General features: G+C 33.9%; 3 protein-coding genes across 7 annotated transcripts in view; 1 reads left to right on the top strand and 2 right to left on the bottom strand.

Annotated features, from left to right (window-relative positions):
* LOC122573950 (acetylcholine receptor subunit alpha-like) overlaps positions 1–16,238 on the top strand; it is a 102,215-nt gene extending 85,977 nt beyond the window's left edge. The window contains exons 6-15 of one of the 5 annotated variants that reach the window (XR_006318841.1): positions 1,597–1,706; positions 2,380–2,560; positions 5,852–5,967; positions 6,217–6,385; positions 9,617–9,753; positions 10,047–10,205; positions 11,210–11,392; positions 11,643–11,856; positions 12,216–12,511; positions 13,606–16,238. Coding sequence is in view for 4 of the 5 variants with exons in the window: in XM_043740980.1 (XP_043596915.1) it covers positions 1,597–1,706; positions 2,380–2,560; positions 5,852–5,967; positions 6,217–6,385; positions 9,617–9,753; positions 10,047–10,205; positions 11,210–11,392; positions 11,643–11,856; positions 12,216–12,413 (1,467 nt within the window). In the remaining variant the exon portion in view is untranslated. Of the gene's footprint in view, positions 1–1,596; positions 1,707–2,379; positions 2,561–5,851; positions 5,968–6,216; positions 6,386–9,616; positions 9,754–10,046; positions 10,210–11,209; positions 11,393–11,642; positions 11,857–12,215 lie in introns of those variants that run through there. The other 4 variants (XM_043740981.1, XM_043740980.1, XM_043740982.1 and 1 more) reach the window with 4 other exon arrangements.
* A 153-nt stretch (positions 16,239–16,391) lies between these two features.
* Positions 16,392–19,717, bottom strand: LOC122573951. Its single transcript, XM_043740984.1, has 6 exons — positions 19,250–19,717; positions 18,784–19,076; positions 18,490–18,633; positions 18,315–18,426; positions 18,058–18,235; positions 16,392–17,994 (listed from the first exon to the last, which is right to left on the bottom strand). Exons 1-6 carry the CDS (start codon positions 19,460–19,462, stop codon positions 17,819–17,821), a joined length of 1,116 nt encoding a protein of 371 aa, XP_043596919.1. The 5' UTR covers positions 19,463–19,717; the 3' UTR covers positions 16,392–17,818.
* A 236-nt stretch (positions 19,718–19,953) lies between these two features.
* LOC122573618 (splicing factor 1-like) lies at positions 19,954–26,808 on the bottom strand. Its single transcript, XM_043740241.1, has 9 exons — positions 26,436–26,808; positions 25,511–25,663; positions 24,843–24,918; positions 22,803–22,955; positions 22,617–22,723; positions 22,365–22,531; positions 22,134–22,292; positions 21,779–22,056; positions 19,954–21,684 (listed from the first exon to the last, which is right to left on the bottom strand). Exons 1-9 carry the CDS (start codon positions 26,632–26,634, stop codon positions 21,129–21,131), a joined length of 1,848 nt encoding a protein of 615 aa, XP_043596176.1. The 5' UTR covers positions 26,635–26,808; the 3' UTR covers positions 19,954–21,128.
* Positions 26,809–27,488: the final 680 nt, after the last annotated feature.

Raw genomic sequence — 27,488 nt, 5'->3', positions numbered from 1 at the left:
TGCTCCAACCGCACGATATTACAACAAATCCTATACTTCGGATACTTTTAATATCTTCGCGTATTATGTGCATTTTGACGCACTTAACTTTCTCCTAAGTACTACGTAAATGTCCACCAGTGTCTAGTGATGTGTTTTAAAGTCTCTTGGCATACACGTCCCTTTATAACAGTTCAATTTTTCTAAAATTCAAATTTTTCTATTTTAATATTGTTTTCATTTTATCGAACGAAAAGAGTTTCATAAGAATATACCGAAGACAAAATTGAAATAAAAAATTATACGTATTAATAACCATATCTTTTTACATTTTGTTCGAACTTGAGATAACTTTAGAAAAATACAATTAGACGGAAAATGACAAAATTAAAGATTTCATCGTTCGTATCGTTTCAATCTCTCGATTACTTACAGTAACATTTATAACTTTGATATTTATCATTTTGATATTCGTTTGTCGTTCGTTTTTTAAGCTTTGCGTACCACTATTCTTTTTATTCTCTCACGTTCTCCCCGAGATATCCAAAACAGTGGCATACACAAGGCATACACGTGTAATCCTGGGCATTTTGCCCGGCATATATCCCATCAGCGGCGTGTTTCATCGTTCCTTTCGTTTTAATTAATTTCACCCGGGATCTGATCCGACGGAGAGGCTGACAGACGTCAAAACTGTTCAACGTCGCGAACAAAGTAAGCCTGCTGCTCGTGGCAGGCCGAGTTTCACGGAAACAATCCGTCGTGGAAAAGGCTGAAAAGAACAAACGGCCGCGCGATAATCGCACACACGAACGATACGGGAAATACAATTCCGTGGCATGCTTCCACCCTCTGCTTCATAATTTGCCCCTCGAATATTTTTAGCCCGTCGTTGCGCTTAATTTCATCAGGGCTTCCTTTCCTTTCCTTTTTCTTTTTTCTTTTTCTTTCTTCTTTTTTCTCGTTGAATTTTATTCAGCTCTATACATATGCGGGGTGTTACAAAATAATAATCCAACACTAATGGTGTAATAAAAAAAGAAAAAATAAAAAAGAAACGCTCGCGACTTTGCGATTGATCAATGTATTTATATGAAACTTATAATTATTAATCGTGTCGGAGTAGTCTTTTTTTAGGCGTGACTGATAAGATTGTGCATCGTGATAATATGTTAAATGATAAATAAAGAACGTCATTTGTAGATACACACGCATGTATATGAGGATTAAAAAAAAAATTAAGAAAAAATATCGTTTCGCATCGAGGGATTATTGTCGATGAGAAATCATAGTAAGGCAGAAAACTCTATTTCGCATTTTACAAAAGCTGAAGTGTTAGAAGATGTTTTTCATTTGCTACGTTAATATGTATTCTGAAATTCTTCAATGGGTTGATTCGTTTCATTGTTTTCATTGTTATCAAAAGTAATACGAAATCATATATAACATGGAAAGTATTGATTTGTAAATTTATATGAACTAAGTATACTTAGTATTTCTTTTCACGAGTACTTTAGGATTTTTTATCAGATTTCTTTAATAATTATTTCAAACATACTTCCCCCGAAACATAGGTATATTATTTTTATAAAATCATTGAAATGTGTCTTGTTGCAGTCATGGTACGATTACAAGTTAAAATGGGATCCAAAGGAATATGGTGGGGTGGAGATGTTGCACGTGCCATCCGATCATATATGGAGGCCCGATATAGTTTTGTATAACAAGTAAGACCTTCTTTTCGTCACCAAGCAAATCACGTTAATATCTAGTGCTACTCCTTAATGGATCTAACTTTGTAGAGGGCATAAGACATAAAAGACCATCTAGAATTACTTGGCGAACTGCCACGAGTAATCTCCTAGTTTTGGAATTTTCATAACGGAGCAAACTCGATTTATCCTCCGCCCTATGAAATTCTACTCGTATTTCTTGCTACTTCATTGGCTAATATTCAACAAACGTCCGATATTAAATAATATAACGTAAAATTTCACTAATTTACCACGATTTAATAATAAACAAAAATTCGGCAAATTTAATCATTTAGAGATAACAAAATAGAATTTCTCGTATTTGAAAGTTAGAAATAAAAAAGTAAGATTTCGTACAATATGAGAATAAAAGTTCCTCGTCGCTAGAAATTAATTAAAAATTCCATTGTTAGTTGAAACTTTCATTAGCAATATAACATATATATATATATATATACTTTTCTTTTAACGTTAAAAAAATACAACTGGACAAATAAAAATATTCTACGTATATTAATTAAATTAATTTAAATTAATTTCCAAACAATCGACAAAAGTATTATCTTTGAAAATCTTCTTGAAAATCAAAGGATAGTTTTATCGATTTACAATTAATTATAATGGTGGATCTATTTGATTTGAACAGTGCCGACGGTAATTTCGAGGTGACGCTGGCAACGAAGGCGACGTTAAATTACACAGGGAGGGTCGAATGGAAGCCACCGGCCATATACAAGTCTTCCTGCGAGATCGACGTAGAATACTTCCCGTTCGACGAGCAGACGTGCGTCATGAAGTTCGGCTCGTGGACTTACGATGGCTTCCAGGTAACGATCGTCTTCAACTTTCTCATCGTATTTTACTCATTATCAAGAAGAGGTCATCTTCATTCAAGACGTGTTCAAAAAGGTGTTAGAAATTTTCAAGAAAGATAAGAGGGAAACTTGTGATAAAATTATGCTAAGAATTGCAATTACGAGCGATGAAATTGTCCGGTCGATTTTAAAAAATTGTTTTAGTACATCTTATGTTTAAACAAATTGTAATTATATCTCAAAGGACTAAAAGAGTATTATTGGTTCAAAGAAACAATTGACACTGTACAAAAATTGTGCAATTATAAATTCATTCTACAGGCTACGAATGTATTAACGTTATCATATATCGTAACGAAGATTCCACGACAGATCTCCGCTTAGCTTCAATCAAAGTCTTCCTTGTTTCAATTTTGAGAAACACCCGTGTTCGGTAAAATTTGACATCTTGCACGATGCAAATTGCGTTAATCTTGTATAACTTTCGAGAACATTCAATTCACTCGCAAGAACACTATTTTATGCTAACCACCCTTGTTATAGAATTTTAAATTAGAAAAGAGAAAGAAAAGAAAAAGCAGGCGAACAGACGTTTAACAGCCGTGAAACGTAACGTGATTCGCTCGTAGAAGCAACCAGAACGCATCGGCGTAGCTGAGAACGGTGCGTAACCGGAAATTAGATTAAGAAAGTGTAATTAACGCGGCGCGTGAACCAGTTGCACAAAGCGACGCCGCGAATTTGTTTATTTGCATGTTATTGCGCGCCTCGTATGAACAGCTTGGTCCAACTTATCACTATGCATGAGGACGGTACGCCATCATCGCGGATGTACACCGAATGAAACGTACATAAATTTCCAATGATTAATATCTCGTCTACGCGATACACGGAGTTGTTTATTATACCCGAGTATCGCCACACTTTTTCCGGTCACGTCGATTACTTCCTCGATCCGTCGGATTCCTCTATTTCTCTTCACCTAATCGATATCAGCGAAACAAACGACGTGGCAATTCAAATTTTATTCAAATTTTGGAAGAAGCAAAATTTTAAAGGATAAACTTTTTAGCGAAATTATGAGTCATCTTTCCCCTGTTACCAAAAGATACCGAACTATTACCGATTTTTGTTTCAATCCTACACTAAAGTCTTTCTCAAAATACTATAATAAAGTTGTTTGATGAGAGAATAATTAGCGAATAAAATTACCGACGACTAGGATGTAAAATTTGCAGCAAGAAAATCAAGATGAAAGGAGAAGTGAAGAATCAAGAGGAAATACTAAGTGTAGGAAGAAGCAAATACCAAAGGCGCTTCGTTATGAATCTATAAAATTTCTAGAAAAATCATGAATATGTCATTCGATCGTTCTGATAATTTTAGTATTGATAGACCTTCGTTATCCTGCAAAATTTTCCTTCGATATCAATCAAAAAAAAAAAAAAGAAAAAAACAAAAGAAGAAGGAAAAATTTTGACCGATATTCACGACGTTATAAAGAATTACGGGATCGTCGAACGAAAGAAGAATTTACATATAACGAAGCTACAAGTGGGCAGGACGAGATCGTTTCGCGTCATTATTCCCAGACGATTGTCGTGCATGCAGCACGAGTAGTATCGCGTAAAGTATCTATACCGGTCGATGAATAATACATATCGTGTATACATATACATATGTGTGTGATACGTTGTCCACGCGTCATCAGACGCGACGACGGGATATCCATCAAGTGTTCATTTAATAAGAAACACATACCCCGATCGATCAGCTTTATATACGGTATACGAAATGGACATTCCGTAAGGGGTGATTACGTGAGATGCTTTTAACGATCCGCCGCATCGTATGTGAATTCTGGGATCGTCAATTTCTGCCGACGAACAAGATGTTTCCTTCTATTAGCGTTTATAGCTGGTCGCTATTTTCATTCGATTCAATCGGAGATTTTCCAGTAATTAATATTCGGAAACCTGTCAAGCAATGATATTACGATAACAATTATAAAACAGATATGTCGACGTTTCTACTATCATTACGAAGATCCTAAAGAATCTGAGATGGGCAGAATGTAATTTTTTAGGGAAAAGAACTCGAAAATTTTCGCCGTATCCAATTACGGATTTTCCAACGATCAGTATTCAAAAGTTTCCCAAGCAATGCATGTTGAAAAATTAGATGAAAGAACAAAATACAATTTATAATATCCTACTATTGTTAGGATGATTCTAAAAGATATGAAAGAAAAAATAGAAATTATTTTTTTAGAAGAATCGCTTTAAAAAGCGTTGAGGATGGTCGACGATCGCTAAACAGATGGAAAGGAACTTTTAACTAATATTTCGCGTGGCCCTTTTTTAAAAGGTTTGCTAATTTCTTTACGATAGATTGATATTGTATATTCTTTTAAAGGACACACACACACACACGGACACGGACACTTTGGCTGAAGTTTCTGTGTCGAGTGGCGATTTTAAAGCATCATATCGTGCAGTGTCCCAATGTTTCACCTCGAATCGTTGTCTCGAAGTAATAATCGAGAATTCCGGCGCGGTTGCGCCGGGGAATCTCGTTAACTCCAACTTAACGGGCAGAAATGGACGTAAATATCAGGAACATCGAATGGCATTCCATCCCTCAAGTGGATCAAACCTATCTACCGTAATGCCTCGCGTTTCCTCTATTAACCTGACTGATACGTTCTGTTTTCATGGAATTATATCGTTTTACTGATAAATCTACTATGAAACAACGATCGGATTAAGAGATGGAAGAATATATTTTAAATGAAATTAATAGGAAATTGTATAAATACCTCGTTCCACAGTCGTCGAATATTCAATAAAACTTTCGCGTCAAGATTTTGTATCAAAGTTCTTCTATAACTCACTTCGATTACCGATAAATATTATTTTATTTAACATCATCCCGATTCATATAAATGAGAAAATTCTTGTACTTACAAAGGGAATTAATCAACAATTAATTAATCATTAAGGACCAAGCAGTAAAATAATCGGTAAAGTTATTCAATAAAATTATTAATTAAAATGTATCATTCGTGTGAATTATTCAATAAAGCGAATGTGAACAAGTTATCGCTCAACTAAAAGAGAATCAAAATTTCAGAAATGAAATATTGCTTTAAAAATGCGATATTGGCTCCTTAATGAAGTTTACAATAGTACAATAGTCAAATACGATAGCTACATTTCTGAACGCATTTGAAGCACTTTATCGCTCTCTAACATCAATAAATAATTTCCTCCAAGTACACACGTTTTATCGAAACTTTCGCAGGTCGATCTACGGCACATCGACGAGATCCGTGGCAGCAACGTCGTAGATATCGGCGTCGATCTGTCGGAGTTTTACACTTCCGTCGAGTGGGATATCCTCGAAGTCCCAGCCGTGAGGTAAGACATCCCCTAGGAATCGTCCTAAACGCTCCCCTAAACCCCTAAGACCTCTTTTCCAAGTACTCCTCCAATTCGAGCCAATTCTCGAGAAACTGGCAATCCTCTGGCGAAACACCAATCGAAACGAAAGTATAATCAGGCTGAGAAAATTTCTACGGACGTATCCAGCCTTGAAGATAACAATTCGCCGCGAGGTAACCCGAGGTATCTTTAGAAACACGGTCACATCCAATGTTTCATTTGCAGAAATGAAAAATTTTACACGTGCTGCGACGAGCCCTACCTCGACATCACGTTCAACATCACCATGAGACGGAAGACTCTGTTTTACACTGTCAACCTTATAATACCGTGTATGGGCATCTCGTTTCTCACGGTGTTGGTCTTCTATCTGCCAAGCGACAGTGGCGAGAAGGTGAGCAGTGTTTATTAAAACTATACACATTCTTTTATTCCCTGTTTCCCTGTTTTCTCTCCTGGTTGTTCAAGGTATTTAATTATTTTCACGCGTTCCACTCGCTGGTTTAATCGTAGAGATGAAGATGGGAATACGAAGGAGCGATGATTAGACTGCGGATTTTTATGCATTTATAGTAGAATCTGAAAGTAAAATTGCGCAGAATACGCCGGAGATATAAAGAAATATATAAAATGTCCAAAGTCCCTTCTGTAACACTTTGATGAGAAAAACAATTTTCCACCGAGATTCCAGGTTTTTAATTATATTCTCAAACATAATATCTCATAATAGAATTTGTCTAAAATGCCGCAGTCGTACATCAGTTACACGGCTGACCCACAGTTAGTACAATAATATTTACGAGCCAGAAGTTAACAGTAATTGTAAATCGTAGATACAAGTTCATCAGAATGTGCAATCTTAACGCAAAACGAATTGATGGCGAAACGTTGATCTTAAATTTCACAGTGGTGCATGGTCCATCGTTCGCCGCGATTTACTAGCGGGAAAAGTTCGTCCGAGTTTCCGCGAGTTTAATATAAGAACCACGAACTGAGGGCGTCGTGAAAGTGTATCGATAAATTTCGTTGGTGCGCGAACGATTCGAGAGAAAAGTAAAGCCAATAAAGGATATTAAATTCGTCGCCGTGTCCCGTTCCACGTGACGAGGTGAAACAAGAAGCCTCTCTATTCTTCTCATTTCTAGATGAAAAGGCTTCCTTCGAATTGTTTAAATCCTTTGCTTCTTAAAAGGTATATTAACGCTTTATGGCTTTATTGTGCATTTCCTAGGCTTTCTTTGGTAAATAACGAGCATACGAATTTTGGCGTACAAAGGCCCATTAAATGGAACGTTTTAACGCGATTGCTCATCAAATTGTATGTCTTTATCGTAGTTTATTTCACGTGTTGTACAGTATCACGTGCGCGTTGAAATCTTCAATTTTACTAAAACTAAAATTAAGCAATTTTTGAAGCATTTGGTACATACTTTATGTTACTATGATGATATTAAAAATACCGGATATTGTACAGTTATGACTGTTCGTTTAATTTGAATATTTTAATTAACTGTGGTATCGCAGAACCCTCAGTAAACGCCGCAGTAGTCAAGGTATTAACAAAATTAGGTTTGAAAACGTGGAAAGTACTTTCAAATAATATTTTATGGTATTATGATATTCTTCTGAAACGGAAAGTCTTTGACTAACAGAAAAAGATTGGATTCTTTAGAAGCAAGTCTGAATTGGAGAGAACCTTTAAGAAAGGTAAACACCATGAAACGTTCAATTTTTTAAGCGCTTCGGTGTATGAATATGTCCAGCAAAAGGAAGTTGAAAATATTCGCAGTGTGTCGCGCAGAGGGTGATTTCGTGGGTGAAGTCGACTCGTTCGATCAGAATTCCGGGTGGAGAGGGTCAAATATCAAAATCCATCTTCGGAATGCAAACCTCCAAATGCCGTTCGGCCTCCATTCCTCGTAGACTCTTGACCTCGAGCCGATACCCACTTGACGCCGTGTGCGCCTCTATAATTCAGTCGTATTGTTCTGGCTTGAAACAGCCGACGAAAGGGTAAAGGAGGAAACGTCGAGGACGGCGGGGGTGGTGAAAAAAAAGAAGAGAAGGTCAGATGTCAGCGTGCCATCCGCAGCCGCTTACCGACACTTCGATTCGTTGCGAAGAAGACGCCGTCTCAAGATCTCTTCCTTCTTATGTCTATTCCGCGGTTTTCGCGATAGAACTTTTATTTCTAAACAAAATGATACGGGGACGAATTTCCTCTTACTCGTTTTCTTCGTCAGATCTTCACAACGCTCGAGTATTCAGTCTTCTACGTGTCATGACTGGTCGTGTCTCTTGATATTTAAAAAAAAATACGATAAAATAGATAAAACAGATGCTTCCAATTTCATGACAGACTTCCTCGATCCGAGTTCAAATAACGCGCAGTACTAGCAATAAGTACTTCAATGTAAACCGTTGAATGTCGAACCATTCCATTTTCACGTGACTTTTCGTTCAAACCACGTGGGCCATCGATGGCCACGGTACTATAATCGTATTGTACGTGATAATTATGCATCGCCTATGATTGTATTTCGAATCATTATCAAGATTTGTTTCTCACGGAATAACTACAATGGACTAAATAGAAAGTTCAACGTGCACCACCGATGACCCATGCAACATTCAACGCGTTAAAGAACATTCAATAAAAACGAATATAAAACCGCTTCTCCAGATCCGCGACCATTCTGTAACTTATTATACTTTCAATCGCCCAGTACTACTATGCTTAAAGCAACTTCCTCCTCCATATCAATTCATCCTTCTTCAGAAGTATTCTTCTTGATATCGCGTATGATCAACTCCAAACAACTTTCAAACACAAAAGTCTCGCGGTGAATCCCGTTTGAAAAGGACAATCGCGACGAAAAGCATGAATTCGGCTTGAACTGCAAATCTACTAGCTACTTTAGGCGAATGCTGCCAGCCCGGTGAAACAATGCTCTCTCGAATCGGGCTTTGTTCTTCGTTTCTGGTTTGCCTACTGATTTGAAACCTACACCAATCTATCGCGAAATATCCGAGTCATATTTATCTTCGCGTGTTCCCTGTGGGCGGCTGTATACAGTTGTACACCGTCTTCTGTTTGAAAAGTTCGGGTTTACTTTGAAAAGAAATCCGCCTTGGGGGTTCAGCAAATTCGTGGAATGATATTTGAAAGAAAGTAATTTAACGCGGCGTCGATTTTCTATTAGAAAAGGACATTTTTTTAATGGACACGGGCTTCTTCTTCGTCGAATTCGTTTTCTTTCTAATCGCTATGTAATTAATATCAGAAGTAATGACACGACCTTAGCACGTTTCGAAATACAATACTGTGTCATGAACGAATGAAAGGAACGTTTTGTTCTTCACACTTAACCTCGAGGGCTACCTCTTTGTCTCTTTGTAGCGGAGTCACTTTAGTCGAGCGTGTCCTCTACATTCTGAATCGTATCAGAACTTTCTCTTCGATTGTTTCCACTTCTTTCTTTTCCCGTATTCCTCCTGTGTCTTTCTCTCTTTTCGTTTACCTTTTTGTTTCTTGATAGGTACCGTTTCTTTCCGAAAAAAAAAAAAAAAAATGAGGAAAAGTATCGTTGCGATGTAACTGACACGATTGATCGTTTAATTGCAGGTCAGCCTATCAATTTCGATTTTACTGTCGCTGACTGTGTTCTTCCTCCTGCTGGCCGAAATTATCCCGCCCACGTCGCTCGTGGTACCGCTTCTCGGTAAATTCGTCCTCTTCACCATGATCCTAGACACCTTCAGGTATAACGATCGACAAATATTTCAATTTCTAAAACCTGCTTCTTACGAAATTTATACTAAAGCATTATAACTAATTTATTGTACAAATAAACTGTTGTATAGCGGGGGATTGGAATCTGCGTTTGACCTTGAGTATTAGTAACGTATGATTAATTCTGATCGAGATAATGATTCTACGATAAAATTTCTAAATTACGGTTTAACTCTCTAAGTTCGATTTTAATTTGAGTTGTAAGTTTTTATAATAAATAATTATATGTGACAGTATAATTTAATATAACGTCTATTTTCAGTATATGCGTAACCGTGGTAGTCCTTAATGTTCACTTCCGGTCGCCACAGACGCACGTGATGGCACCATGGGTCCGTCGTGTTTTTATCCATGTTCTGCCAAGACTACTGGTGATGCGCAGGTATAATACGTCTTCGAAGAGATCCGATTACGATTCCAGGCAAGATATGATTTTACCGAGCATTTGGACCAGCCGTTGGGCCTATGCCAGCAGCATTAGAACGTTCATTAGTGGCCTCGCACGTGACGTTAGCGCCACGTCGTGTCTACAACCATTAGCACAATCCACCATTCTCTCTCTACTTCTCTCCCTTCTCTTTTTCTGTCTCTTCCTCTGTCCACCAAACTGGAATTGAATTTGCATTTACATTTGTATCTGTAGTTTCGGCCGAAATGCAAACAAACATAGTAAAGTATCGAAATTCATTTGTAAAATATACGAAGAAAGAGGAAAGAAATTAAAGAAATGAAAGATATTGGAGATTTGTTGATATATCGAGAATATTATATGGATACTTGAGAGCCGAGATCCTAGTTGTTAAGAAGATGAAGAAATTTGCATAAGGGCAGGGACTGAAAATTCGCAGATCCATTTATCTCGTTCAAACGATTTGGAATCCTGCACATTAGTCACTGTAAATGCTAACACGGTAGCTCGACAGTTCCATACAACGTTATGCACAATTCAGCACTACACGTCGTGTAGCACCCTGTTGGAATCTTCTACACACTACTTGCAACGTAATGTTTCCAATAATTGATTACACACCGATTATAATAAATCGTCACTACGCCCACCGACATGCTTGACACCATCGCCTTACGATAATCATATATATCGCCTGTACAAACGAAATACCATTCCAGTAATTGTAATAGTATAGAGCGTAGTTCCACGAGCTTATAAAATTAATGTCTATTGTTAGAGAGTATAAAGAGATTTCAGAAAGAAAAGCTTGTCAATATTACTAAATTGTAAATATATTCAGACACCATAAATATGTATGCAATTCATTACAATTAGTTTTTAACATTTTTATGGTGACTGCTTGTTGATCTTATTGATGTAAAAAAATTAGAAATTAAATATAAAGATTGAAATATTCAAATATCTTATTTAATATCGTTTGTACTCTCGTTCATAGTGATTATATTTTTTAACAGGCCGCAGTACCAGATAGACAAGCGTACCATGGGTGCCCATCACGGCCAACGCGTGATGGTCAGAACGTGCAATGGTCTCGAATTACGAGACCCATCTCTCTTCGTAGAGACTTCGGCCTCGGAGCTGGTTGAGTCCTCCGTTTTGTTCCCGAGTCTCGATTCGCGGGACGAATTACACCCTCGGTATGTAAAGTATTAGCAAATGCTTCAAATGTATATTTAAAATGGCTCACAGAAGTGACATTTTTTTAACATGATTTTATCTTCTCCTCTTTAAAAATTATTATTAATTTTGCAAAAAGGACAATTATACTTTTATAAGTAACAAGAATAATAAGGGATATTTCTTAAAGCTCTGTTTTAAGTAAAATAAATAAGGAGATTGTGACATTTGTTTATTCTAAAAAAAAAAAAATAAATATGTGATTATTAGGGAATTAGAAGCTGTGAATTTAGGAAGTGCGTGTCGCATTCACGGTTCACCAGCAACCACGGCTGCTCCTCCACCGCAACTGCCGACCGAGGAGAGCGTGGACGCTCTCTGTAACACTCTTCATCATTGGCATCACTGCCCAGAACTATATAAGGCTATTGAAGGCATTCGTTTCATTGCTGACCATACGAAAAGAGAAGAGGACTCTACCAGAGTATGCAAACCTTTACTTTACCCCGCTTTAGAATAACAAAATAGACGATGAGAATAGAATAAACGAGAATAGAATGTTTAAAATAGATTATGATAGTTATGCAGAATAGGAAACACCTCACTGATTTCGATGAACCTGAAATATATTATCAAGGTCAACGTTATGAGTATTTCTCCTAAATAAAATTTCATTAAATTTTCAATTAGAGCTTTTTGCGAATATCTTGGGTATCTACATAATTCACTAAATTATGTAATTACATAGCTGTAAAAACCTAGTTCATTCCTCATCGAAAGCTGAAATAATCTACTACCATGCAATTGGCTATCTAGTCGATTTAATCATTGTTAATTGTTTAGGTCAAAGAAGATTGGAAATACGTCGCGATGGTGCTTGACAGGTTATTCCTGTGGATTTTTACACTAGCCGTAGTCGTCGGCACGGCAGGTATCATCCTGCAGGCACCAACGCTCTATGACGATCGCATCCCCATTGACGTGCGACTGTCCGAGATCGCTTCCACCACTGCCAAGCCACACATCGTCACAAGCCTCTGAGAGACAATTGTTCAATTTCGTTACCTTCACGTACGACGCATGCTCGCATACACATGCGTTACACACGTACATACATATACAATGTATTACGCAACAACGTAAGAACAAATTATGAAAATGCGTTCACGTTGACCAGGGACTCTTTTGCAAAGAATACCCACGTGCTGTCAATCATTTCGATGGTACATATAGGTTGTACGGAAAGTCTGTTAGCGTTAATCGACATTGATAACCTTCGGCCGCCATTTTGCTAGATCCGAAGGGGCTGGTATCGTTCAAATATTTCTATATAGTCCTATCATTATAATACTTCCACCTCTATCGCTTGAATTCTGGATTAATTATATTATCGGTGACAGTTCTTTAATTCTCGCTAGCGTTTGCAATTTTTCATTTGAAACTATACATTTACAGATTTATTGATTTGTAATACGAGAACGATAAATATACGTTTGAATAGACATTGGTAAATGTATCCAAGTATTCATTGATTTTATTCGAATTTAAGAGATTTCGATACATTTGCAAACACGATTGAAAAAACAGAGGTTTCTCGTCCCTGGTGTAAACGACTGAAAGACTGAAGCCTCGATGAGAGAAAGGGAGTCTTCGATTTTTCGCGCGAATTATACGACTAACGGCCAATTAACTGCTATTCCCCTGCTCAAGGCGAGGATTCTCAAATCATACGCACATCAGCGATCAGAACGTAGGAATAACACTAACGAAAATGGACGACAATTAGATAAAATGGAAATGAAATAAATGTAATTGAACATATTTCTTGACCTTGATTGCACCCTTGAAAGTCATATTTCTAAATGATAATGTTATGTTTCTTCAGTTCTCGTGTAAAAGATTAAAATACTTGCGAAGGACAAGAAATATGTTTTTGCATGAACGTTGAAGGCAAATGATTTTTGATTCGTGGTTTTATTGTTAATATTACAAACGAGCGAAAGACATGTAGGGAAATCAGGTTGTTGATACATGTACACAACGTAGAATTAATGTGGAGAGACCTAAGAAGAGTTCGAGTTTATGCCAGTTGCATTCACAGTACAATTGTGATTCTTTAACGGTATAAAATTAACAAACGAATTACATTCGAGGTCATTTCTAAGAACGACCGTGAACAATAGTCATAAAAAGAAGTTAAACATACAATATAAATATTAATTTGTTATTTAAGTGTTTAAGGAATCACTGATGTTCCGTCACCCTTGAAGAACGCCTCAAAGAACGCAATTTTGCCATTGAATCGCATTAAAGTGTTCTCGTGTCTCGTTACACACAGCGAAGAAAAAATGTGGGACCGAAGTGTTATATTTTAGACACAACATAGTTTCGAATCGAAACGAGTTTTAAAACGGAGAACGATCAACGACGTACCAAAGCAATTGTTAAAGTAATGGAAAAAGGATCACAATAATTGATGTAGATGGCATGGGATTTGACAAAGCCTGTTGCAGACTCAGGAAAAAAGGAAAAGAATGAAAGAAAGAAGATATTGAACAGTTTCCGAAGTTTACATTGAGCCTGTAACAATGGGGCCATATTTTCACAGAATAAAAAGAAAAGAAAAGAATAGAGAACAAAGTCGCATGTCTCTCTAGTTGTGAAGCTGCAAATTCTAAAAATCTGGATCCACGTACGACAAGCAAATTGACGTAAGAGAAGAAGAAGAAGCGCTAGGCCTAAGAAAGTTTCACCGACTCAACTTTTATTGCTCATAATACGTAATATGTTCGTAATAAGATACACTTTCGTAATTACGTTCGTTCCAGTATCACCGACGAACCGTGAGAAATTTATTAGACATATTAACATCACGTACATGAAAAGACAAGAAAACAAGATGAAACGCACTAAAAAAACGAAGTAATATGAAAACAATTGCAACTGTTTATTATTGCAATCGCGTTCAGGATAATTTACTGTCTTCCTAAGCTACGAAAATTAACGACTTACTTTTGATGGACAACAGTCGCGTTGATTCCAGTTCACTGTTGTTCCCTCTTAATACAGATGCGAAAAATAAACGAAAAGAAAAAAATAATAAAAAAAAAAATGAAAATAAGTAGAGCCGAGTAATTGGTAAAATTATTAGTTAAGTATATATGAATAGCCAGGATTTTACGTCTTACAAAAAAAAAAAAACGAAGCAACGATCCGCTGCTTAAAAATCCTTTCGACGAGACTCTTTTTGGCCGCTGATCGTAGACTTTCCAACCAGTCCTACTACTTTGAAAAACCTCGGCTCGTAGTGTGTATCATGACGAACCATAAATGCCTGCCACCAGTAGTCAACAAACACACCGACAAAGAAAAACATTTTGACAATTTTGTATGCACTACTCCGAAAAAAACTAATTAATGAGAATTACTCGACGATACAAATTCTTCTAGCGAATTTTATTATTATTATCGTTTGTAATACACGGAAGTTTCTTTTGGAAACGATAAAATTAGGAAAAAAATTTCGAGAGAACGAAAGAAACAAAAATTAGCTTGTGGTTGGCGCGGTCATCGCATAGATATGGATTTCACATGTGGACCCTGTGTTTCTTAATATTTTTTTATTTTAATTGTTTGTCGTTTGAGAGAGAGTGTGTGTGATAGAGAGAGAGAGAGAGAGAGAGAGAGAGGAAGAAAGAGAGAGAGAGAGAGAAAGAGAGAAAGCGTGAAAGTTATCCGCGTGAATGTGTGAGGAGTATTAATGAAATAAAAAAAAACAAAAAGTAGAAAAAAGAAGAAAAATTGATTATACATTATTATGAGGAAGTAAGCGCAGTGATAGTTACTCAACGTAAGTTACAAAACAATTTAACGATATATATATATATATATAAATATATAAATATTATAAATAACCATTACCACACACGATAAAAGTAATATGGCAAGATATTTTGTGAGTGTGTCTATAAGCTCGATTATAAAACCTACGTAAATTAAGCAGACAGTTTGTCTTCATTCACGAAATTGAAGATGTTGTTCCCATAAAGGAAGAGATTTTATAAATGGTGTGTTGAACTTTTAACGGTCGTCATTCACATGAAATGGCCTTATATTCAACACTCGGACTCACAACGCATTCAGGGAGAGAAGTGTTGCTATATTAAATGTAGTTTTACTCGTCGGATTGTGCGTAGCGCATAATCTGTCAATCTATGATTAAATGTTTTACCATCGATTATGTACTTTCACTTTATACGTGATATTCATTTCTTAATATGAAATAATGTATCCATTATAATTCATAACTGCGACGAACTTAATTTTTAGCCACGGAAATTACTTAAATACGTTACTGTATTTAAGAATAAGTAATTCTTTTAAAAAAAAAATATTTCTTGCTTAAGATATTACAGTAAGGTATTGGGCTTGTATAAGATATTTCAAAATAAGTGTCAAATGAGATAGTTATTTATAAAAATATAAGAAGACTTAGTTTTCTATATATATCTTTTTTAAAGAAGGATTAAAAGATCAGATTCAATAAAATACAGAAAGTGACTTCCAAGCAATCTAAGGTGTAGAAAAAATAACTATGTTTAAGAAACTGAGATGTAACTTTGAAAATGTCCTGTAAATAAAGTATTAACACCTTACTTCTTGGAACTCCTACTTTTCTGTAACCTTAGATTGTTCAATCATTTTGTATTAACTCAATAATATATTATTTTGTTTTTTTAATCATCTTAAATAAAAAGATTTTAAATAAGAAGCTCTGTTATATTTAACAGCTATTTCATATGAACATGTGACACTTAATTTGCGTTATCCTATCCAATACCCATTTGCAAACAAAGAAACCATAATTCTTTATTATATTAAAGAAGAAACAAACATGTATTTACATATTTGCAAAAACATAGGAACTCCCTATGACATCTCCCTTCAGATATTGATATAAAGATACAGTCGCTTGAATAATTTTATTAATTGTTGTGAAGTTGAAAAGAAAATTACGCATCTGTATAATACAACGTTTTATTTATAAGTTTCTAAACCAAATGTTTTAACAGTTTTTAGAAGTGCGATATTATCGAGGCATATGACGCTGCCGATATATTGAATACAATTTTATTGAAACATTCATTTATAATATTTTTCATTGAACTGTATAACATCGTGGAACAATTCAGCCTAAATACATGTACTATATTTTATTGACACAGTCCAAAATGATCGGAAATAAAACTTTATATATCTAGGAACAAGGTGTCACTTAAATAGCTTTTCTTTGTAGTAAAATACGCACAAGACAAACATGATCCAATTTTTTTAGAAATATTTAAGTTTACATGTTCAATCTTCAACTCTTTGTACACACACAGTTTATTTTATATATGTACATACATAGTAACTTCTTTCTTTAACTTTCTATATAAATAACATTAATTATTTACCAGTAAAGTGATTTGAAAAACTATTACTATTCTTTTCTGTACTTTAATTGAAAGAGTTGTAATTGATGAACAAAATTTAGACGAACATTAAATTGGAAATGATCTTTTTACATTCCTGAACCAATTCTATATATCCTGCAATCCATGTATTTATATCTGTTTCTTTATATTTTAAATAAAAATAGCTCAAGGATTGAATATCGTTTAAAATACAACTTAACTTGAGCTAAAACTAATCTCAGAATTTCAGTTGTTTCATAAACAACAATTTTATTGTTTCCAAGATGCATTGCTCTGTGTTACAGTCTTCAGTTTCTAATTACTGTCACTCTATTACAGATAAGATATTTGTTTATCACATCATGCTTTATTACCATTTCTAAACCTCGCAACGTCGGTTCCATATAAACGAAGGCAATATTATTTTAGCAAGTATAAACACTATCGTTATCAAGTCGTCATGTAGATCTGCGTATCGTGCCTGGAGCTTAATATTTAAAAAACAAGTGATAAAATTTTAAGAGTAATATACATATGGTGCTTTTATCCTACATTATCGCAAAAATAGTTTCTTAAATAAATATTCGACGAAGGAATTTACATTAAGCAGTTAACTGATAATAACTATTAAAGGCTTGAATTTAAATTCATAATTAAGATAATCACATACAGTTGTTAAGCACACATCCTTGTGTAAGTACATACATAGTAAACTCGTCTGTAACATTATTGAAGTATTTTATTAATCGCGCGGGCCTTAAGAAAGGTAACGTTACTTGCAAAATGCATTCCTAATCTGTATGTAAATAATAGAATTTCCTACATAAATAGGTGTATATCTATAAAATTCTTAAATAAACTTGATTTTTATACTAAAAAGCTATGAGATTTAGTGCAAGCTTTTGTTTCTTTGGTCTTTTTAATACTTTCAATTAAAAATTTGTTATAATTAAAGCTAGTAATTCATGATCTATGAATAACTTAAACAATTTACTCATTTTCAATTTGACTATATTGTTTCATAATCTCATCTTTCTGTTCTTTATTTATTTCTTTTGTTTCCTCTGTTGCAATTAATTTCTCTTCTGTAGAATTATCCACTAATATGGAATCACTTTGCTTTGCTTGCCTAATTCTTTTGATTTTTTTCTTAATAGCCACAGCACCTAATTTTATTAAAAAATCACAATTAATATCAATGTGTAAGTGTTTTATTTGAATATACTTACAGAACAGGGTTTGCCAGAGTTCTGCCCTTTTTGATGTTCTGTTCACTAATTTTTTTAAGGAATCTCTATGTCGCTTTTGTATCTCTGCCAGTTCAATTGTTTCTTGCGTTGGCAAGGGAAATAAGCATGTTTCTAGCCAGTGTGTAGCTTTTGCATACGCTAAAAATCTAAACCATACCTAAAAAATATATTTTTTAGTAAAGAAAAATTGATATAATGGGATAAGTTTCTAAATAACTTATTTTATGATATATTACAGAATCTAAACACTCTGCTATGAACCACAGCTGTAAACCTATCTGTGCTCTTGTATATTCCACATTTTCTGGCCACAAAAATTTTGGTACAAATAGTACATATAAGTATATCCTGAAATAGGTATTTGTCATGAAAATATTATGATCAAAAATACATCAAATTTTTAATACTAACCAACTAAGACAATGAAGGCAGAAGAATAATTTGGGTAACTTTCTTCCAATAAAGTGAGATACACATAATAAGATTCGGCAAATATTTATTATAATTGTATCAATTGCCTTAGAAAATAGAAAAGTGCTCACCACTGTACACCATCTGTGAAGAAAATTGTAAAAAATCATGTAAAATACAACTTGCATTATTTAAATTTACTTAGTAACTAAGTTTAAATATTATGTGTTTAAAGATATAAAGTAATACAAAGAACCAAACATGTGCTAAGTGTTAAAATAGGAGTTACTTTACTTTTCTTGGTATGGGTTCATGATGAAAGACGCAAATAAAAAATTGGCCCAGCCTTTCGCCCAAGCTCCATGGCATAAGATCTCTATTCCTGCCCAATGAAAGTAAAAGCTTTTATGTAGAATGACACCCATTTCCTCGTGTGTCACCTCCAGCTCTCCAAAGAAGAGGCTTAACGTTTTAATAGTGGGTGATTTTAGATAACAAATGCTGCCAAAGCAAAATCCACATTCCCATACAGCTTTGATTATTCTATTTCTTTGCATCAATGGAATGCGCATACGTCGAAGTAACGACTGTGTTAATAAACGAAAATTATCAAATATACTGTCAATATGCTTTGTTATCCTTTATCTGCACTCTTTGCAAATAACCCACTCAAAAAAAAAAAAAAAATAATTGACAAATTCATTAATTAATACGGTAACATATAACGTATAAAAGTGCAAAATAAATTTTTGAAACTTACATTAACGCACTTCTCATACATAAAATATAAAACAATCCAAAATATAATTAAATATCCGAGCAATATGTCGGGTCTTGTTATTTTCGTGTCATTTATAGGTTGCACGGTGAATGATTCTTTATCCCATAAATTCGAAACCTTCGGAGTAAGTCGAGAATTCTCAACAAGCGAATACAAACCGATCGTCCAAGAGTTTGCTATTTTTTCCAACATCTTAAATCTTTCAAACTACGATTTTATGTTCATATAAATTTGTCAATGTATGAAATTTTATAATCAAATGTTGTAAAAGATCATATAGGTATAAAACTATGTAGTGACAAAGGTAATATTAAATGCCAATCGAAAATATATTTGAAACTTCGGTCTCTCGTGCCGTATTTGGATGAACAGTACACTCTACAGAATGCAACTACAATCGCAAAAGCAGGTCATTACTCGTCACTTTCAAACATTCAGCCACCACCAGATGTCCGTAAAAACGTATGTACTGATATATATTTTTTGAGATCTTATTTATATATCAAAATTTTGAATATATAATGTTACTGTTTAAATTCTAGCATCATTTTTAATTTAAAAATATTATAAAATATCCAACATTGTAATGTTAAAGAAAATAAAATATTTTCCTTATAATTGTTTTAAAATTTTTTTAAACAAAAATGTACACTTCGAAAATAGGTTTAGATAATATACATATATTTTTAATACATGATGTATTTTTATTGTGTAGTTAATATACACATTAAGCTATCATGAAGTTTCACAAACTATCATTTCATATCCTAAACATAACACACAATACTAATGTTTTTTTTTATATATAAAGCAGAATTTTTATATAATTTAAAACAAATTTATTTCTTACTAGTAAATCAGTGATACGAAATTATTGCGCTTAGACGTTTACAATATTACGTTTCGATGTCCGATAAATCGTAAATATATGTTTTTGATAAAGTGAAATAAAGACTTTTTTTACAGAAATTATAATTAACATATATATAACACATTTAGAATTGACAAATCATTACTCATACAAGCAACAGTTCTGGTGCTTCATTATATAACCTAATATTCCATAACGGGCTCTATTCATTGGAATTAATGAAGTAGTATAAAGAAGTAGTATAAAGTAGTATAAGATCATAGAAGTCGCAATATGTTAGTAACACGAAGGAACCTACATGCACAATCTTATAGAAAAAATTTTTAATTTTTCAACATTTATTGCATAATATTTATCTCAACATTAGGTAATATAATGAAGCAAAAGTTGATTATAACACTTGTACTGAGCAACAAATGCATTACTACAGTGTGCATAATATGTATGCATTATGCATACTACCTACAAACAAGTAAGTTATATTTCTGTTTGTAATATATGATGTTATGTTTACAGAAATATATAAGTAAAAATTGTGAAGTGCTTGAAGTAACATTATAAAAATGTGTTTGGCATATCACTTACATTTACACTTGTAAGAAAGCTTTAGGTACATGTAATAAGATCAAAAGTAATGGTAACCAAAACTTAAACATTTTTTATTTATAATGTACGATATGTTCTCGAAATTTCAAAAATATGTCGAAAACCTAAGATAATTTCTTATAAACATTGTATAGCCATTGAGGAGAATTGGAAAATATTTATTTAACTATATACTTTTCCAGATTTTTTTTTTTTTTTTTTTTAGAAAAAAACATAGCCATGTATGACGAATAGACTAATTAAAGTCGCGAATCATTCCAGCTAATTAATAATTATTAACTGCCTTCAGTCCAATATTATAATCTATTTATTGACACGACCGATAATATCCCTCTATTGTACGAATAAAGATTTTATGAGACAATTTGATGGTTCTTTACACTAACTAGTTGGTGGAGGTGGCGGAGGTGGTTGTGCCAATAATGTAGGTAAAGTGTTGAGATCAATGCCAGGGGGAGCTGGTGTTTGTTGTTGAGGTGGAGGAGGAACTGGAGCTGCTGGTGGCCATCCACCCATCTGTTGCGGTTGCCATCCTGGAAAACCTGGAGGGGGAGCAGTTCCAGGTGGAGGTGGGCGCATCGGCCCCTGTTGTCCTTGCTGCCATGGTGGTATACCCATTCCAGGTGGTGGAATTTGTGTCGGTGGCATTTGCCCTGGTGGCGGTGGTTGATTGTTTCCGGCCATCCAAGGCATCAATGGTGGGATATTTGGTTGAGATGTAGAACCAGGCGGTGGTGGAGGTGGTTGCATCACACCAGGTGGCGGAGGCATACTAACAGGAGGTTGCCATTGCATGTTCATACCATTCATGTTATTCACTTCTCCTTGACTCCAAGGTGGCGGAGCCATTCCTGGTGGAGGCATCATTGGACCACCTTGCATCATTTGTGGCGGTGGATGTGCTGGTGCAGCCATTAAAGCACGAGGTGCTTGTTGTCTAAAAAGAATTGCAAGATGATCATTACATGTATATATATCTTCTATAAAAATTTGCATTTACCTATAAGAGGCAAAAGAAGAATGAAACTTACCTATCAAAAAGACCAGGATAATTGGGATTTGGATTTGGTTGACGAGGCTGTCCGGTTTTAGATCTATCAGGTGGTGGACCTTCACCCAATTCTGCCATAAGAGACATATATTCCTCGTCTATTTTAGCTTTATCTCCACCCGGTCCCATTCCACCCATACCCGCAGCAGCAGGTCCACCCTGACCGGGTCTCTTAGATCTACAATCACGTGCAATATGACCCGCTCCACCACAACTCGAACATACTATATTATTTGTTACGTTGGGTTTATCTGGACACTGTAACAATTGAAATAAGTATTAATCTACTTGCAAACATTAAGATATCATTAACATTTAAATATCAGTATACTAACCAGCCATGATTTATGATCAGATGCACCACAATTAGTACAACGTGGTCCATCATTTTCACGCAATGTTCCATTCAATAAAGCCAATTCTCTAAGTTGATTACGTCGTAAATCATTTTGCCCTTCAGGTACTTCCACACCTTGACGTATAATTTCGTGAATCTATTGAAAAAACATATCTTAATAATATGCATATACGCTATAAACATGTTAATTTGTAAAGATGCTTCATACTCTTTCAACAGCCTTTTTTACAGCATCTAAATTATTAGCAGTAATGTATGCATGCAACGGTTCATCTTCACCAGGTAAAGGCTGTCCATCTTTCCTTCCAACTTTTCCTTCTTTTACAGAACCTTTACCGCGAATTATTATCTTTGCGCCAGTTTCCTTCTCCATTGCTATGGTATTTAAAAGGGAAGCATTAACACACAATCTGTATAAACTTTATGTATCTTATGAATATCTTAAATTATTTTAACTCACATTTCAATGTATTTCCACGTGGTCCAATCAAAAGGCCAACAAAGTTAATATCTGGATGTTCCTCTTGAGGAATCATTACTTTATCATGCACTCGTATTATTGGTGGTCTAAAAATATTTAATTTTAAACGCGGTACGTAAATAAAACGCCATTTTAAATATAAATAAAAGAAATATTTATAATTACTTATAATCTGGTGGTGGTTTAAATTCTGGATTAATTTTGAGAATCTTCTGAATAAGATTGTGACGTTCCTCCTCCAATTTACGTCTAGTACGATATTCTCTTGTATTCAACCGTTTACCATCACTACTATATATGGGTTCTGGAGAAGGAGATCTGCAAAATAAAAAAATAAAATTTTGTCAAGAAACAAAGTTTGAATTAAGATGGTACTAGCATACAAGCAACCTGATCCTACTATGATTGTGTGATTAAGTGAGAGAAAAACTGCTAATTATTAGCAGAAAGTTGGAAACTGAGATAACACTTTAATTGATCTTCAAAGTTATTAGGCTTTGGTCATAAATTTTTCTTAACATATATTCTTTACTTTCCTTTTTAACAAATAAAGTAGATTCTGACTATGTTGGAAAATTTGTAGAAGATACTAATAGAATATATGTTGCAAAACAAATTTTACTGAGTACATTAAATTTAAATTTTTGTATTAGAAAATTAAAATAAAAATTAAATGACTTATTAAGTACATTCCTACATGTATTATATATGTAACATTTTAAAATAATTAAATTAATTAAAATAATTAAAACATAAAGATGTGGTAATGTATTAAAGAAAATAGTATAAAATTCTAATAGAGTTAACTAAAGAGATTGCTATTTATATCTAAGAGATATATCTGCTAATTTTTAACCAAATTCAGTAAAGGTATAAAATAGATACAAAGATTTCTATTAATGAAATTGTGAATTGATTATAAAATATTCTATAGACTTAGAAAAGACTAATTTTCAGAGTTTTCCAACAGTGTCATGATGTTAAAATAAAGAGTAAAAAATTAAGTACTGTTAAATATAACATTGCTATTAGTCTATTCAATAGGTAACCACTGGAAGACTGCGCGTTTGTGCACGGCAGAAATCGGTATGATGTCAGCTGCTAAGATAGATCCTGTGATTATTAGGAAATAATTTCTTTGGGTTAGTTAATAGTTTGTATATCTTACTATATTGTATAATACTAATGAAACACAATGATATAAAATAATGGTTCCAGCTAAAATCAGAAAAGTTAAACCTATTGGAGTAAATTAATTTATTAGAAAAATTAATGTGTATTTATTTAAGTTGTACCTGAAAGTAACGTAATATTGATCTTTACAGTATTATGCTTATATTAGCAATTATAATTTTACGAATTTCATTATTTGCCTGAAATCTCTCATTAAGTTGTAATTAAGGATAAAAATCTATTTTAGTTAATTAACGATAAATGTTCCTGTGGCATTATGATATTAAACAAATATAAAATGCCGTGCAGATCACGGCAGCCTAATAGAAGTCTCTATTAAGGTGCCCTATGCGCAAAATTTTCATTATTCTATTAAGACGATCGATATCGAATAAATCGCAATTGTGCGTACAATAATGAAATACAGCCTATTAACTTGAATAAAGCAGTCTGCATAGGAACACCTCTGAATATCCCTACATGTGCAAAAGTATAACTATTTAAAAAGATATATGGACTAGATACCCACTGTGTGTTAAACACTGCTACTATGATCGTTATCTGTTTTTTGCATTTAATTGTATCAAATATTATAAATACTATAAATGTATTATTTATATATAAGCAATGTATATATGTATATATATATAGAAAAAGTTATTTTTAAAACAGAAGAAATATGTTTAGGAAAAATACGTATTATTTATATTTAAGTATTCATACTAATATACTACCACTTTAGTTATTGCCCCAAATTTATATTTATTAACTAAGACTTTTGTAGCAGTGTTTAATAAAAAATGAATTAGTAAAAGAAATTGTTTAGGGCAAACCAATATTATCAAAATTCATCTTCTGTGCTGCGTGGTGGCTTTAATCAAGCCCAATCTTTTCAAACAGACATCAGTATCCCACACTAACTGTACTGGAGCCATATCATAAGGCCCCTGTATTTATGGGCTGCTGAATGGTCAGTAGATAGGTATTGTAGATATGTTATGGTCATTTTTGGTATGTAAGTTTCGTTCAAACCTTTCTTCTGGGTTAAGTGGAATTCCAAGGTCTCCAGTGCGTAGCTTCCTGCTGATTTCCTCAATCTGCAGCTGAACTGTAAACCAACGGGTTAGAGGGGGCGGAAACCCCAACAGTTAGATATTGCCAATTTGCCATAACCATATACATTCTATAATGTAAGCATGTCTCAAAAGTGTAGAATATTCACCTAAGTCTAGTATTTTGTAATTTTTTTTAAATTTTCTCTTTAATAAATTGTTACTTTTTTCTTAATCAATTAGAAAAATATATCATAGTCTTTTGTATGATTTATTATATATAAATGAGATTAAAAAAAAAGAGGTCCTTTATAGAAACATGTAAGAAAAAAAATTAGCAGGAACTTCAATATAGTTTTAGGCAATCTAAGAAGTTTGATAACTCGATATTCATCATTCAGCAAAATTGGCAATTCCTATTGCCAAACTCGCTTGTTGAAAGTACTTGAAATGGCAATTACCTTTGGTAACTATAAACTTTTTAACAATACATACATACTTACATCTTTTATAGTACTACAAAATCAAATTTTAGAAATTTATACGCAGAAGCATGATTCTTAAATCATATCCTATACATATATGTGTGTGTATAATACATAATTAAATAGAAATGATAGCTGAAGGAATTACAGAAAATAAACTTACAGAGGTAAGCCTTCTCCTGTTCAGGAGTCAGGTTTGTTGGTAGAACCGTAGGCATGCCTGGTATAAAAGTTTTGTCATGTTCACTACCACCCCATCTAGTTTTCCTCCTCTTCCTACGTTCCTCTTTCGTCTCTTTTTCCTGTTTACCATCACCTAGAAGGTATTTATCATCATCTAATGTATCTAATTTATTCAAAAACTTTATATGTTCCATTTTTTTGAATTATCAATTATAAGTAGGTTTTAATTTTTCTCTGAACAAATATTTAGATAAATATGCAAAAGAGTCAAAAAGACCATACGTTATGCAACTACTACAGATATATTACATAAAAAAGCCAAGGATTGAAAGCTACTTGGCTATATATACAGCTATGCAAAATCATATGACTGATGATTTTCTCTAAGTACCTATTTTAGCATTCACTAATTTCAAATTGCTATATGCAATGTTTACACCCATTTATTTCTTATATTATGTACCAACACAAGGGAAGAGCATGTTTGTAAATAATTCTCAGTTGAATACTTTTGTATAAGTAGATCGAAAATTTATATGCAGATTTGCTTTTTTGTAAACCTAATTAGACAGAGTAGAGTCTAAGTACAAATTTATTTCATCCACTGAATACTGTAGTAACTACTTTCCATATTTTGTATACTTTTGCATATTATGTGCATTTTGTGCACTATTACAATTTTAAATTTGCTATAAATGCAAAAAATCCACAGCCTACTTATAAGAAATCCTACCTTATAAGCAAATAATCATTATACTATATTTATAATATAGTATAATAATAATAATATATAAATAAATATTATTATAATTATAATATGATAATAATCATATAAGAAATCAGGTCGCGCAATACGATATTAGAAGAAAATCGAGCTAGCGTAATAAGGATAATTTCAGACGTACTTTCTGCTTCACGTTTTCTCGTGTTATTTGTCGTAGAATTGGAATTGGAGTTCAACTGCGTTCCATTAGCAATCGCGGCACTCACCGCGGCAGCTGCTGCAGCCGCAGCAGCAGCCGCGTTCGCAGTCGCAGCATTTTGTTGGGCGTTTTGCAAATAACTTGGATTCAATAACGATGTGAAATTTCGTGACTGATTCATGGTGTAAATCTAGCCGAGGACGCGTGAAACGTCAGAATGGTTATACGTCCTATAGTATGTAGCGTACGGTGTACAACTGTTTAGCTAAAATCAACGGAACGTTTACACACCAAGAAAATGGCGGCGTTCAACTGACTGACGGACACCTTTACCTCTTTCATGGGCGTACGGCGTACCGGAGACGGATGCTGTCTTTCCGGATAGAATTAATAAAGAATGTTGTCGCTAGTTGGCGCTTTGATGAGTTTCAGAATACTTTCAAGTTTCATATAAAATAAAATGTAAAAAGAGACAGAAAAACATCTTAAATTGTTACATAAATTTTTTAAAATAAAAGTACATTATATTTATATATTTATATACATATATTTGTTTATTCTTTTAATTGAACAAGGAGATTTAAAGACAATGTTTTATAAGAATTCTATGCGTTCTTAAACTTGTCGAAACATAAAGTAATGTGTGTGAGCGTGTGTATTTCTTACTCAATATATTGTAGGATGGTTATAAGGAACTACAGTTTATTGTATCTGAAGTCAGTTTTCAATGATTAATTGAAATTTTTTGATTGGCATACGGTTAACAAATTACCAATTGGGGCATTTTCTGGAAACTATGTATACGTGGATGCATCTGAACGAAACGCATTTATTATTTTTCATTGGTTGATAAATAAAGATGATCTATATTCACAGTTGCATCGTGTACGACTATTGGTCATAAAAGTACCGATATATCATTGTGGAAATACTAATTTTCCAAATCCAAATTTAATTTCAACTTATGTTATAGCGGCTCATTGTATGCGGAAACCCGTATTATGATCTGTTTCATTCGACAAGTTTCGTACAACT

This window comes from Bombus pyrosoma, linkage group LG12 (assembly GCF_014825855.1).
Source record: "Bombus pyrosoma isolate SC7728 linkage group LG12, ASM1482585v1, whole genome shotgun sequence".
Taxonomy (NCBI): domain Eukaryota; kingdom Metazoa; phylum Arthropoda; class Insecta; order Hymenoptera; family Apidae; genus Bombus; species Bombus pyrosoma.
The sequence above is the reverse complement of the archived record's forward strand: the minus strand, read 5'-3'. Positions and strand labels throughout refer to the sequence as shown.